Source organism: Schistocerca cancellata, chromosome 7, assembly GCF_023864275.1.
Source record: "Schistocerca cancellata isolate TAMUIC-IGC-003103 chromosome 7, iqSchCanc2.1, whole genome shotgun sequence".
In the NCBI taxonomy this organism is placed as follows: domain Eukaryota; kingdom Metazoa; phylum Arthropoda; class Insecta; order Orthoptera; family Acrididae; genus Schistocerca; species Schistocerca cancellata.
The window spans coordinates 38,620,179-38,634,108 of NC_064632.1; the positions used below are offsets into that span (position 1 = coordinate 38,620,179).

Sequence of the window (13,930 nt, forward strand, 5' to 3'; positions counted from 1 at the left end):
CTGTAAGCTTGTCTTTACCAGGTAATGCATCAAAGAAGGACTGAGATATCGCACTCACCTCACTTCCACTGTCTAAGAGACAACGTATATTGATACCCAACCTATTCACTATTATTATAGGGTGGCTTATTCTAGGTTGTACAGGTGGTTCCTCAAACTCATCCAATAGTTCCTTTTGGATTTGTCTCCAACTAAAGTGATCGACGTCTGCCTTCATTACATTTAAGTCAAAGTGTGTAGGGGTTTCCTGAATTACATTTTCAGCTGCCTTTTCCAGTCGGTCTATTAATTTCAAATTGAAATACCGCACGACTTCATTACATTTAGTTTGCTGAACATGACCCAAATTACTGTAGTCTGAGCGATTCTGCGCCTCCAGACCGGGCATAACACTAGTTACAGTTAAACCACTTTCACTATTATCGTCGGGTTCCTTCTCAAGTGACAACTGGTCACAGCTACTGGTTTCATCGACCCCCAACAGGCTATCCTCTACGTTCTTACTTACCTCCTGTCCTAAATCTGTTAGTACAGTATCAACATCCTGCACAGGCACTTTAGATAAGAGCACATCATCCTCATCGTAAATATAAGCATGCATTTCTTCTGCTTCTTCACCTGACAATTCAGTATTTTGTAGCTCTTCCCTACCGTTATACTGCTGCGCCTTCTCTTTCTCTTCCAACTTAGAAAGCGTCTCTAACACGGTATCTATCAAATACTAAGAGTGATCTAATATTTCTACTGTATCCTTAGATGCTACCGACCCCTCATCCACATGTTCAGTCTGAGTATTCTGATCTGTCTTACCAATTGCTGTAATTACTGGCTTAGGAAAATTAACCGCCTGGTGAGCGCCAGTGTCCTCATAGACGGGAACTAGTTTTCCTGCCTCGGCCTACTACTGTTTCCTTTGTTTCCATTATAGTTAACTGGCACAGCATTGCTTTCCGCACTGTTGTTTACCTGCATAATTTTGTTCGGAACAAAATTACTATCATTTGGATGCCATTGTTGGTTCTGATAATTATTTCTCCAATTCCTACCTCTCTTAGGATGGCGAACACCTACTGTTCTGATGTTTACATTGCCATTCTGCTCGTTCTTAAAATTACTTCTAGTGTTATTACCATTTCTGTTATAACGTGCTTGCTCCTCATTGGCAGCAACACGCTCTACACGTTCCAAATATTCAATGAAACGATCCAGATATAATTCTAGTTTGCCAATACCATGGCAGTTTGGCTTCAAGACCTAGTATTATCATTTCAGGTTTTAGTTCTTCGGCCAGTTGTGACAAACGTGAGATCCATGACCTGGCAAACTCTTTAATAGATTCCTTGCCTACATTGAAGCGTTTTCCACTCCAAAATTCTCTCAACACTTCATTTTGCTTATTACTAGACCAATACTCATTAATGAAAGCTATTTTAAATTCCGCTAGTGTTTTACACTTCAACATAACATCAGCTCACCAACGCACGGCGTCACCTGCTAAATGGCTTCTAATAAATGAGATTTTCTCTCGTTCAGACCAAGTTGGTGGAATCACATCTTCAAAATATCTTCCAGATATCTAGCGGGTGGATATTTTTATCTGGATCGAACCGCAAGAACTGCCGACACCCGATAAAATCGGCGTTTGCAGCTGCAACTTGTTGTATACTACCATTACCAGAAGTTACTGAAGCTACTTTACTCTCAATGTTAGTACTAATATTTTCTACTCTCATTTCAACATTATCTACTCTTTGCACAATATGTGTAGTATCAGTTTTGATTGCGTCTACTTCTGCTTGACATATGTTTACTTTTATATTAACATCTTTAAACCTATCTGAGCACAGTTCAGATTCCGCCTCGATCTTTTCTGTTAACTTGTGTACCAGCTTCGCATCTTCCATTTGGAAGTCTTTGCGAACCTCAGCAACTTTTGTTGTTATACATGTCAGAAAATTGTTGAGCAACCTTTTTCTTAATATCCTCATGGTTGTCATCAATTTTATAATTTAAACTGTCCATATCCTCTTTCAAATTATTGCAGCCAGTCTTGAAGGAAGTTTCTGATTCAGCTTAATTGGATTCTAATTTATTGTCCATTGCCTCAAACCGTTTATTAAAATTGGTTTGGCTGGCCACAATCCTGTTATTTACCTCAAATATATCAGATTTTAACTCAGCTGTCATTCTAGCATTACTGGCTGACATTTTTGCATTACTGCTTTTGACCTCAGTTATTTCAGACTTTAATTGAGCATTACTGGTTGCTATTGCTTGTAATATAACATTTAAATCAATAGCCCCAGTATCTTTGGGTTGCTCACTAGCTGGTTTTTTATCACACTCAGGTGACGAAAAACTAGCTCCAACACCAGAATCATCAAAACTAAATGAAACGTCTGATTGATCAGTCATATCTAACTTCTCCTTTTTAAACTCTACCATCTCTGATGACTGTTTCATTTTTAATTCATCAGAGAAACTATCATCCAATAACTTAACAATTTCTGATTTCTGCTTTACTACAGGGGTCTCTATTATTGAATCATTGCTCCTTTTCACACTACTGCCAGGAGACAATACTTCATAATTGACTTCAACATTACTATTTTCATGCATATTTATACTTGAACCATTGTCTGGATTTACAGTTCCCTCAACAGACATAGGTTCTGATTTAAGTTTAACCTCAGTTTCTTCTGGTGGTTCCATCACCGACAGTCTTTTAGTGCAGGTTAGTAAAAATTTTAACAGCTTGTCACTTAACTTAGTTCCTTCTGCACGACGTATGGCGTTGCCAGCGCGGCGTACCAGGATTACTGATGCGACGCGGCGCGTTGAACTGCAGACGGCACTTCGGCAGCTGCTGTGTGTTTGCGTGGCCCACAACTGCAGGCGCGGCTCTGGCTGCTCCGGCGGACGACTGCGGTGAAGCGAAACTGGCTTCTCCCGATGCCGGCAGCGCCGCTAGACTCAGGGCCAGCTCCGTCAATCCAGATGCGTTGTTAATCCAATTGCGTCATCCACATACACACGTAACACTATCACTGTTCTATTACTCAGTTGCGTGTCACATTTCACTCCCGAATGCTAATATTTAAAAATCACTTTCACTTTTACTCAGTTTCTTCCCGGCCGATGCACCATATGTGGGGCGGCGAGTGGAAATAATTGAATAAATGTTTTGTATTTATGCTATTGTTTGCCGTTCTCAACACTGGCTCTCTAACTACAACATTGGCAACCATAAAGTGATTAACAAAACGTGAAGCCTGTAATTAGAATTCCTAGTGCCCACTTCATCTGAGAAATACATTTATAGCTACCGCTTATAGCTCTGAGGAATTAGGAGATTGTCTGGGATTCATAATCAAAAACCATTCTCTCTAAAATGTTCACTATATTCTAAAAGTCACAGACCAAAAAGAATCCACACAATCCAACTACCAGAGCAGTGATTAACAAAACGTGAAGCCTGTAATTAGAATTCCTAGTGCCCACTTCATCTGAGAAATACATTTATAGCTACCGCTTATAGCTCTGAGGAATTAGGAGATTGTCTGGGATTCATAATCAAAAACCATTCTCTCTAAAATGTTCACTATATTCTAAAAGTCACAGACCAAAAAGAATCCACACAATCCAACTACCAGAGCAGTTCAGAGTCTAATGCGCTGATGCAACTATAACTGTTCAAATGAAATGTTTAAGTGAATGCTCGCCATAATTTGATGATAATGTTCATCAAACGCCACGCTAAATAATGGTAGAATGTCTGTCCCGCGGCGGCACGACATACGCAAACTGAAGGTAGATCATTAAAGTCATCCCAGAATTAACACTTCACTCGAAAACAATTTCATGGTTATGCGTATCCCGAGTAACTTATTACGGCATCCGAGGCTGTTTATTGCAATGATACCGACGCGACGCGACTTCACTCCCGGCACAGGTGGTGCGTTAATCAGCGTCTGGACAGAACTGGGGCCTTTCTTTCTCGTGCAGCTTTCTTATATATAAAGCCGCGGTGTGGACGGCTAAGGGAACGCCTGATCAAATCCGCTCTCCCGAGTAGCCGCTGGGCTAGTAATGCACCACTTTAAGTTATCGAATAAATCATTGCTTCCTTTCTTGATGGCCGATGAAGCTCTCAATTTAAATGTGCAATCAGCACACAGGTAAGTAATCATAATAAAAGTCTGATGTGGCTAAGTCAAATATTTTGGGCGAGAGAATTAATTTAATTACACTACATGCAGTAGACGAGCTCTGAATTTACCCTTTGGAGATACGCTATCGCTCTAGTCTTATAGTTATTCAGTTGAAACTTCTCACATCCTTATGATTATAGCGGATCTCGCTTCTACTTAAATTTAAACATCCTAGCTTTATTTATTCGCCTACTTAATTTATCTTGCTTCCTTAATTTCTAAGACAAAAACCAGAAAATGATGAATTTCAACTAAATTTTTAATTTGTGAGATCCAGAATACTGTTTCTACTAAATTATTATGCAAAATGAATCTAAATATAAATTTTTAAGTTTCTAGCTCTTTTCTGTTGCGCCAATGATTTTTACAGAAAAACGTCGAAATTTCGAAAATGGTTAAAGTTATTGAACTGATATTCAACACATATTGAATTAGTATTACTCCTGACATACTAGAAACGTTTCAGGTTATTTACTTGATTTTTAAAGTATTGCGCAACATTTATGACGTCAGCACTAGTTACAGCGGACTGGCTGGCACACAATGGAAAGACTGATGTGAATTCTACACGGCGTGAGTATGCTGCTGCCCTACACTGTGTCACTCTGAAGTGGTAGTGCACCATTCAATAAAAATTACTTGGCCTGCCATAATAATCCGTATGCGTGCGACAGGATGCTTAGCTAATATCTTCCAAAACTACGCGCGTAAGAACGGGATATTCCGGTGCTCATACCACGAATTCTCTTGATGGTAAAAAGGTAGGGTCAGTGTTTTGGATAGCCCTTGGGATAGGGACAATTTGTGTACCCAACAGAAGTCCATCTAAGTGTCACTGTCCAACAGTACAGGATCAAAATTCGAGTATTACACACTTCTTTCTGCTTAGGTAAAAGGAGCATATCGATTGGTTATATTTGCATTCGATTTTGTCTATGATGGACTTGATGGGACTTGCAGAGCCGCTATTAATTCATGAGTAGTTCCTCGGACAATCCCCCAAAAAATATTTTACTATATCTTCACTGTGAACAGGGGACTAAATTTGAGCCAAGCATCCGAAGACGGCTGTGCACAGCAACTGGCTGATATTTTTGCGATATATTATAAGATCCAGATCTCGAATGAACTTGAAAATTTTCTTGACATCCTTATGCGTTTCCAAGATACAGGGATTCAAAGTTATAATACTTGTACACGTAAAATACGTAGGTAAAATCCGCTGTGAGACGAGAACGTAGTACATCAGGTGACGCAGCACGGACAAATATGCTCAACACTGTCTCCATTATCGTCTGGGAACCGCATGTTATGGTGCTGAAGCACACGCCGATATTTTTGCACGTAAAATCTGGTATGAAGTGTAAAATTACGTTCGCGTTATTTCAATTTCACATAATTAAACTATATAAATTTTACTGACCAATAAATTTTCTTTTGAAATGAGGTACATGTCGTGCTACAGCAGGGACAAACAAGCAACCAGCGGAAGAATGCTTCTATCGGAGCACAAAAAATGAATACATGTTCCTGTTTATTCAAAAGACTCTGAATGAAAAGGGGGTACCAGCGCCTCATTCTGTCTGCCCCACCACGTTTAAAATCTTTCCCAAAAATGTAGGTATTCCAATACATGCGCGGTTTTTAATGCTGAAAAGAGAAGAAAACAATGGCATTGGCAAATGGACGGAAAAATCAATGAATACTGGAAGGTAGCAGACAGTGGTTGCTTTATAGAAAGGACGAAGGACGCTGTGACAGTGTGGGAGAAAGAGAGGGACACAGTGGCGGTGGAACGTAGCTGACAGTGAGAGAACAGTGATAAGAAAATAGTGAAGGAAACAGAGCCAGAGGCTTGGGGGCGGGGGAGGAGGGCAGGGGGATGAATAAAGAGAAAGCGCAAGTGCATGAGTGCCAGTGACAGTGAGAGACAAAATGTAAAAGAACGACAACGAGGAAGAGAGAGGTAGTGACAGTTTTAAGAGACAGCAGCATTAGGAAGGAAGGAATGAGACGTTAACAGTAAGAGGGAGCAACTAGTAGACAGTGACAGTTCGAATATAATGAATTTCCTTGAGACAGAGAAGTTGCTGTCCATACATCGGCACGGCTTTAGAAAGCATCACTCCTGCGAAACACAACTCGCCCTCTTTTCACATGATATCTTGCGAACCATGGATGAAGGGTATCAGACGGATGCCACATTCCTTGACTTCCGGAAAGCGTTTGACTCGGTGCCCCACTGCAGACTCCTAACTAACGTACGAGCATATGGGATTGGTTCCCAAGTATGTGAATTACTCGAAGACTTGTTAAGTAATAGAACCCAGTACGTTGTTCACGATGGTGAGTGTTCATCGGAGGTGAGGGTACCATCTGGAGTGCCCCAGGGAACTGTCGCAGGTCCGCTGTTGTTTTTTTCTATCTACATAAATGATCTTTTGGATAGGGTGGATAGCAATGTACGGCTGTTTGCTGATGATGGTGTGGTGTACGGGAAGGCGTCGTCGTTGAGCGACTGTAGGAGGATACAAGATGACTTGGACAGGATTTGTGATTGGTGTAAAGAATGGCAGCTACAGGGTGTTTAAAAAATGACCGGTATATTTGAAACGGCAATAAAAACTAAACGAGCAGCGATAGAAATACACCGTTTGTTGCAATATGCTTGGGACAACAGTACATTTTCAGGCGGACAAACTTTCGAAATTACAGTAGTTACAATTTTGAACAACAGATGGCGCTGCAAGTGATGTGAAAGATATAGAAGACAACGCAGTCTGTGGGTGCGCCATTCTGTACGTCGTCTTTCTGCTGTAAGCGTGTGCTGTTCACAATGTGCAAGTGTGCTGTGGACAACATGGTTTATTCCTTAGAACAGAGGATTTTTCTGGAGTTGGAATTCCACCGCCTAGAACACAGTGTTGTTGCAACAAGACGAAGTTTTCAACGGAGGTTTAATGTAACCAAAGGACCGAAAAGCGATACAATAAAGGATCTGTTTGAAAAATTTCAACGGACTGGGAACGTGACGGATGAACGTGCTGGAAAGGTAGGGCGACCGCGTACGGCAACCACAGAGGGCAACGCGCAGCTAGTGCAGCAGGTGATCCGACAGCGGCCTCGGGTTTCCGTTCGCCGTGTTGCAGCTGCGGTCCAAATGATGCCAACGTCCATGTATCGTCTCATGCGCCAGAGTTTACACCTCTATCCATACACAATTCAAACGCGGCAACCCCTCAGCGCCACTACCATTGCTGCATGAGAGACATTCGCTAACGATATAGTGCACAGGATTGATGACGGCGATATGCATGTGGGCAGCATTTGGTTTACTGACGAAGCTTATTTTTACCTGCACAGCTTCGTCAATAAACAGAACTGGCGCATATGGGGAACCTAAAAGCCCCATGTTGCAGTCCCATCGTCCCTGCATCCTCAAAAAGTACTGGTCTGGGCCGCCATTTCTTCCAAAGGAATCATTGGCCCATTTTTCAGATCCGAAACGATTACTGCATCACGCTATCTGGACATTCTTCGTGAATTTGTGGCGGTACAAACTGCCTTAGACGACACTGCGAACACCTCGTGGTTTATGCAAGATGGTGCCCGGCCACATCGCACGGCCGACGTCTTTAATTTCCTGAATGAATATTTCGATGATCGTGTGATTGCTTTGGGCTATCCGAAACATACAGGAGGCGGCGTGCATTGGCCTCCCTATTCGCCAGACATGAACCCCTGTGACTTCTTTCTGTGGGGACACTTGAAAGACCAGATGTACCGCCAGAATCCAGAAACAATTGAACAGCTGAAGCAGTACATCTCCTCTGCATGTGAAGCCATTCCGCCAGACACGTTGTCAAAGGTTTCGGGTAATTTCATTCAGAGACTACTCCATATTATTGCTACGCATGGTGGATATGTGGAAAATATCGTACTATAGAGTTTCCCAGACCGCAGCGCCATCTGTTGTTGACAATTGTAACTACTGTAATTTCGAAAGTTTGTCTGCCTGAAAATTTACTGTTGTCCCAAGCATATTGCTACAAACGGTGTATTTCTATCGCTGCTCGTTTAGTTTGTATTGCCGTTTCAAATATACCGGTCATTTTTGAAACACCCTGTAACTCTAAATACAGATAAATGTAAATTAATGGAGATGAATAGGAAAAAGAATCCCGTAATGTTTGAATACTCCATTAGTTGTGTAGCGCTTGACACAGTCACGTCGGATAAATATTTGGGCGTAACATTGCAGAGCGATATGAAGTTGGACAAGCATGTAATGGTAGTTGTGGGAAGGAGGATAGTCGTCTTCGGTTCATTGGTAGAATTTTGGGAAGATGTGGATCATCTGTCAAGGAGACCGCTTATAAAACAGTAATACGACCTACTCTTCAGTACTGCTCGAGCGTTTGGGATTCCTATCAGGTCGGATTGAGGGAGAACATAGAAGCAACTCAGAGGCGGGCTGCTAGATTTGTTAATGGTAGGTTTGATCATCACGCGAGTGTTACGGAAATGCTTCAGGAACTCGGGTGGGAGTCTCTAGAGGAAAGGAGGCGTTCTTTTCGTGAATCGCTACTGAGGAAATTTAGAGAACCAGCATTTGAGGCTGTCTGCAGTACAATTTTACTGCCGCCAACTTACATTTCGCGGAAAGACCACAAAGATAAGATAAGAGAGATTAGGGCTCGTACAGAGGCATATAGGCAGTGATTTTTCCCTCGTTCTGTTTGGGAGTGGAACAGGGAGAGAAGATGCTAGTTGTGGTACGAGGTACTCTCCGCGACGCACCGTATGGAGGATTGCGGAGTATGTATGTAGATGTAGATGTAGACTGCAGTAATAGGGCAACATGAAGGGGATTGTGGCTGTGACAGAAGAGACAATGACAGAGAGTAACAAACAGATAATGACAATGAGTTGGGCTGAATGGCTAAGTGAGAAAGGGGTACCGGGAATGGATGTGTATGAGCGACTTAAGCGATTGACTAGTGGGTGTAAGTGAGTTACAGTTGGGGTTGCTTGTGGGAATTTGAGGTGAGTTGTTTATTGAAAATGCTCTAATATGTTCGCATCCCCAAATTTTGAAAAGGTAGAAAAGGTAGAATGAAGCAGCTGTTGTATTTGGCTCCGTCCCCGCCGCAGCCGCAGTGGTCCACAACCCCACAACGACTACCGCAGTCCACTTAACCCCTACACCGCCCCACACCGAACCCAAGGTTATTGTCCGGTTCGGCCCCCGATGGACCCCGCAGGGAACGTCTCACACCAGACGAGTGTAACCCCTATGTTTGCGTGGTAGAGCAATGGTGGTGTACGTGTACGTGGAGAACGTGGCAATCGCCGACATTGTGTAACTGAGGCGGAATAAGGGGAACCAGCCCGCATTCACCGAGGCAGATGGGAAACCGCCTAAAAACCATCCACAGAGCGGCCTCAGGGCGGATTGGTGCCGGGGACCAGGCACTCCACACCTCCCGGAAAGCCGTGCATTAGATCGCACGGATAACCGGACGGGCAAGCAGCTGTTACTCCGCTTAAGGGGCTCCGGAACGCCCTATACTTGCAATGTTAAAATAAGGCTTATAAATTACATCTTTCCTCACAAAGTATTTGAGGTAGGAAGTTGAACTTTTTACAGATTATTTATTGGAATATGGGCTACAACTTAACACAGGGATTTTACAAAATTTTAGTTCAGTTATTAAAGATGATTTTTTTCAATTGTAATGAAAATTCACAACATTCTTTTGCAATTTTTTACTTATATATTCAAAAATATACAGGTTTTTGGAAAAAGGCTGTGTTAAATTATGCAGAAGGTACTGTGTAACATTTACTGAAAATTTGAAACAAATATGTTCGGAAGATCCTTAGAAAACATGTAATTAGTATGAGAAAATAAAAGTTTTGGGAATCGAGCGACAAAGATTGGATTAACTTTTTAGTGCATTCCAGGTCCATAGGATGGATTATCTTCATCCTCTGCAAACTCCTCCTCCAGCTTCCTCTTGTTCCTCCTCCTGTTTACTCTTGCTTGTATTTCTAGACTATTTACAGCCCTGTCTGCAGCCCGAAGGCGTTCCTTGTCTAAAGCAAGCATCGCTCGTACCATGTTAGAACCTATCTTCATTCCCATATTTCTAAATACCTTGCACCTTACAATGTTGCCATCATTGAAAGTCGCAACAGCATCATACACACCAAAGTGAAGTGTTTCTATTCCAACAAATACAGTCTTGGGGATTTTCGACCATATAACACTATTTACACTTTCATTGGGGTTTTGAGTTTTTCCGTGAATACACTTTTTCAACAGTTCAGGTGCTGCTAAGTCTCTGAAAATAGGTTTTATCACCTCCATTATTGCATGAGGCAGACTATGCTTATGGGTGTACACTTCACCGGTTAGCAATCCTTTGTTATATTTACACGAACTGCCTTCTTCTTTGGGACACAAGCTATGTTGGGGATTTTCATCGGTTGAAGAAGTATGAAAAAAAAAAAGAGCCCAAACAGCCTTCATCATTTCGTCGACACTTTGTGTATTTTGCCTAATAGCCATTCCATAATAGTTCTGTATTTTGTCAATTACCCTATTAATTTACTATAGGTCGTAAACTTGGTTGGGGGATTTGGAAGATTCATGATGCCACAGAAAATTGCACCTGCAGTAGCACCCTTACCAACTGAACGCAAGGAATAAACAAATCTAATGTTGTGTTCGTAGATTTTGCTGCCATTTTCTTCAGTTGTCACCACTTGATAGCAGTGTAACAGCGCCACAGTGGGTCACGCCCATGTAGAACAAATTTCAAAAAAAAATTAAAAATACACTCCTGCAAATTGAAATAAGAACACCGTGAATTCATTGTCCCAGGAAGGGGAAACTTTATTGACACATTCCTGGGGTCAGATACATCACATGATCACACTGACAGAACCACAGGCACATAGACACAGGCAACAGAGCATGCACAATGTCGGCACTAGTACAGTGTATATCCACCTTTCGCAGCAATGCAGGCTGCTATTCTCCCATGGAGACGATCGTAGAGATGCTGGATGTAGTCCTGTGGAACGGCTTGCCATGCCATTTCCACCTGGCGCCTCAGTTGGACCAGCGTTCGTGCTGGACGTGCAGACCGCGTGAGACGACGCTTCATCCAGTCCCAAACATGCTCAATGGGGGACAGATCCGGAGATCTTGCTGGCCAGGGTAGTTGACTTACACCTTCTAGAGCACGTTGGTGGCACGGGATATATGCGGACGTGCATTGTTCTGCAAGTTCCCTTGCCGGTCTAGGAATGGTAGAACGATGGGTTCGATGACGGTTTGGATGTACCGTGCACTATTCAGTGTCCCCTCGACGATCACCAGTGGTGTACGGCCAGTGTAGGAGATCGCTCCCCACACCATGATGCCGGGTGTTGGACCTGTGTGCCTCAGTCGTATGCAGTCCTAATTGTGGCGCTCACCTGCACGGCGCCAAACACGCATACGACCATCATTGGCACCAAGGCAGAAGCGACTCTCATCGCTGAAGACGACACGTCTCCATTCGTCCCTCCATTCACGCCTGTCGCGACACCACTGGAGGCGGGCTGCACGATGTTGGGGCGTGAGCGGAAGACGGCCTAACGGTGTGCGGGACCGTAGCCCAGCGTCATGGAGACGGTTGCGAATGGTCCTCGCCGATACCCCAGGAGCAACAGTGTCCCTAATTTGCTGGGGAGTGGCGGTGCGGTCCCCTACGGCACTGCGTGGGATCCTACGGTCTTGGCGTGCATCCGTGCGTCGCTGCGGTCCGGTCCCAGGTCGACGGGCACGTGCACCTTCCGCCGACCACTGGCGACAACATCGATGTACTGTGGAGACCTCACGCCCCACGTGTTGAGCAATTCGGCGGTACGTCCACCCGGCCTCCCGCATGCCCACTATACGCCCTCGCTCAAAGTCCGTCAACTGCACATACAGTTCACGTCCACGCTGTCGCGGCATGCTACCAGTGTTAAAGACTGCGATGGAGCTCCGTATGCCACGGCAAACTGGCGGTGCACAAATGCTGCGCAGCTAGCGCCATTCGACGGCCAACACCGCGGTTCCTGGTGTGTCCGCTGTGCCGTACGTGTGATCATTGCTTGTACAGCCCTCTCGTAGTGTTCGGAGTATGGTGGGTCTGACACACCGGTGTCAATGTGTTCTTTTTTCCATTTCCAGGAGTGTAGTTGTAGTCTTCGGAATTGAATAAATTATATATCTATTAAAAGGTAATAGTCTGCAGATTCAGAAAACGCAAAAAAGTAAAAATTGAACTTTTCATGATTATGAGCCTTTCCGGAGCCCCTTAAATAAACATGAACATATTCACATTGTTTTGTCTTCCGATAGGAGCACTTTCCCGCTGATGTGTGAGACACTTTTTGAGGCACCCTCGCAGGTGCACGAGTTAAAGGGCTAACGGCCAGCGTGTGGTGTCCGCCTGCCGGCAGACGAACGCGCACTTCGTGGAGGAGTTCTCGCGGCGCGCGCTGCCCGTGTCGCCGTACGCGCCGCAGACGTACGACGCGGTGTGGGCCATCGCGCTGACGCTGCGCGCCGCGCACCGCCGCTGGGCGGGCGCCACCACCGTGCGCCACTTCGACTACTCGCGCCGCGACATGGCCCAGGAGTTCCTGCGCCAGATGGGCCGCCTCAGCTTCCTCGGAGTCTCGGTAAGCTCGCCGCCCGCAATAGGCAATCGCTAACGTACCGCACCTAGTACCGAGTGGCCAAAAAAAAAACTTGTTCGGAAAGTACAGAACAAATACCGACCTCAAAGTTGTATACGAGGGTCTCTCCAAAAGGAATGCACACTATTTTTGTAAAAATACATTTTTCATTCTGCATGTGTGAAAGTTTTACAGTGTGTGTAGATACATCCCTCCCGCTTGTTTTCAAACTTAGTTCAACCTGTTCCCGTGAGTGGCGCCGTCACAGCCTGTCTGAAACGTCCCCTTTTTAACATTTATACACGACTGTGCTTAAACTGACACACAATATTTTTTAGCGCAACGCAATCTGACTTTCAGAAATCCCTACAAAGGAATGGCCCTGACTCACATTTACCTATACGTTTCACAAATCACTTACCTCACCAAAAATCTTCGTTGCTCGAACTACTGCAATACAGCGAGCGCCACTGCTGCCAGCTAAATAAAAGATTCAAACTATTGAAGGCACTAACTACTGATAGGCATAGTTAGCAAATGAAAGATTTTAATAGAGAACAAACAATGTATTTACCTTAATAGTCATAATATATATAGCAGTTCATAATATCCAGTATAATAAGTTTCAAAACTCCGCCATTTCTCTCCCCACATCCACCACTGCTGGCGGCTCACCACCAACTGCGCAACGCTACGCGCTGTTCAATTCCATCTGCCGCTGCCCAACACTACAATGGCAGACAACAATGCAAACTAGCTACAGACTGCACACAGCACAGCCAGTGATTTTCATACAGAGAGCGCTATGTGGCGGCGGCGTTACCATTATAAGAACCTAAACAGCCTACTTACCCTCCCGCTTGTTTTCAAACTTAGTTCAACCTGTTCCCGAGAGTGGCGCCGTCACAGAATGTCTTCAAGATGTCTGCTACACTTGACGTTCGTCCTTCGACCATAAATCTAACAGACTGGCCCTGACGTCATTTTCGTGGCTCCAA

At 44.1% G+C, this 13,930-nt stretch overlaps 1 protein-coding gene across 1 annotated transcript in view; it reads left to right on the top strand.

Annotated features, from left to right (window-relative positions):
• LOC126092634 (gamma-aminobutyric acid type B receptor subunit 2) overlaps positions 1–13,930 on the top strand; it is a gene marked incomplete at its 5' end in the record, with an annotated part of 461,219 nt that overhangs the window by 213,132 nt on the left and 234,157 nt on the right. Inside the window, one exon of the mRNA XM_049908357.1 lies at positions 12,714–12,935. Coding sequence (XP_049764314.1) covers positions 12,714–12,935 — 222 coding nt within the window. The remainder of the gene's footprint in view (positions 1–12,713; positions 12,936–13,930) is intronic.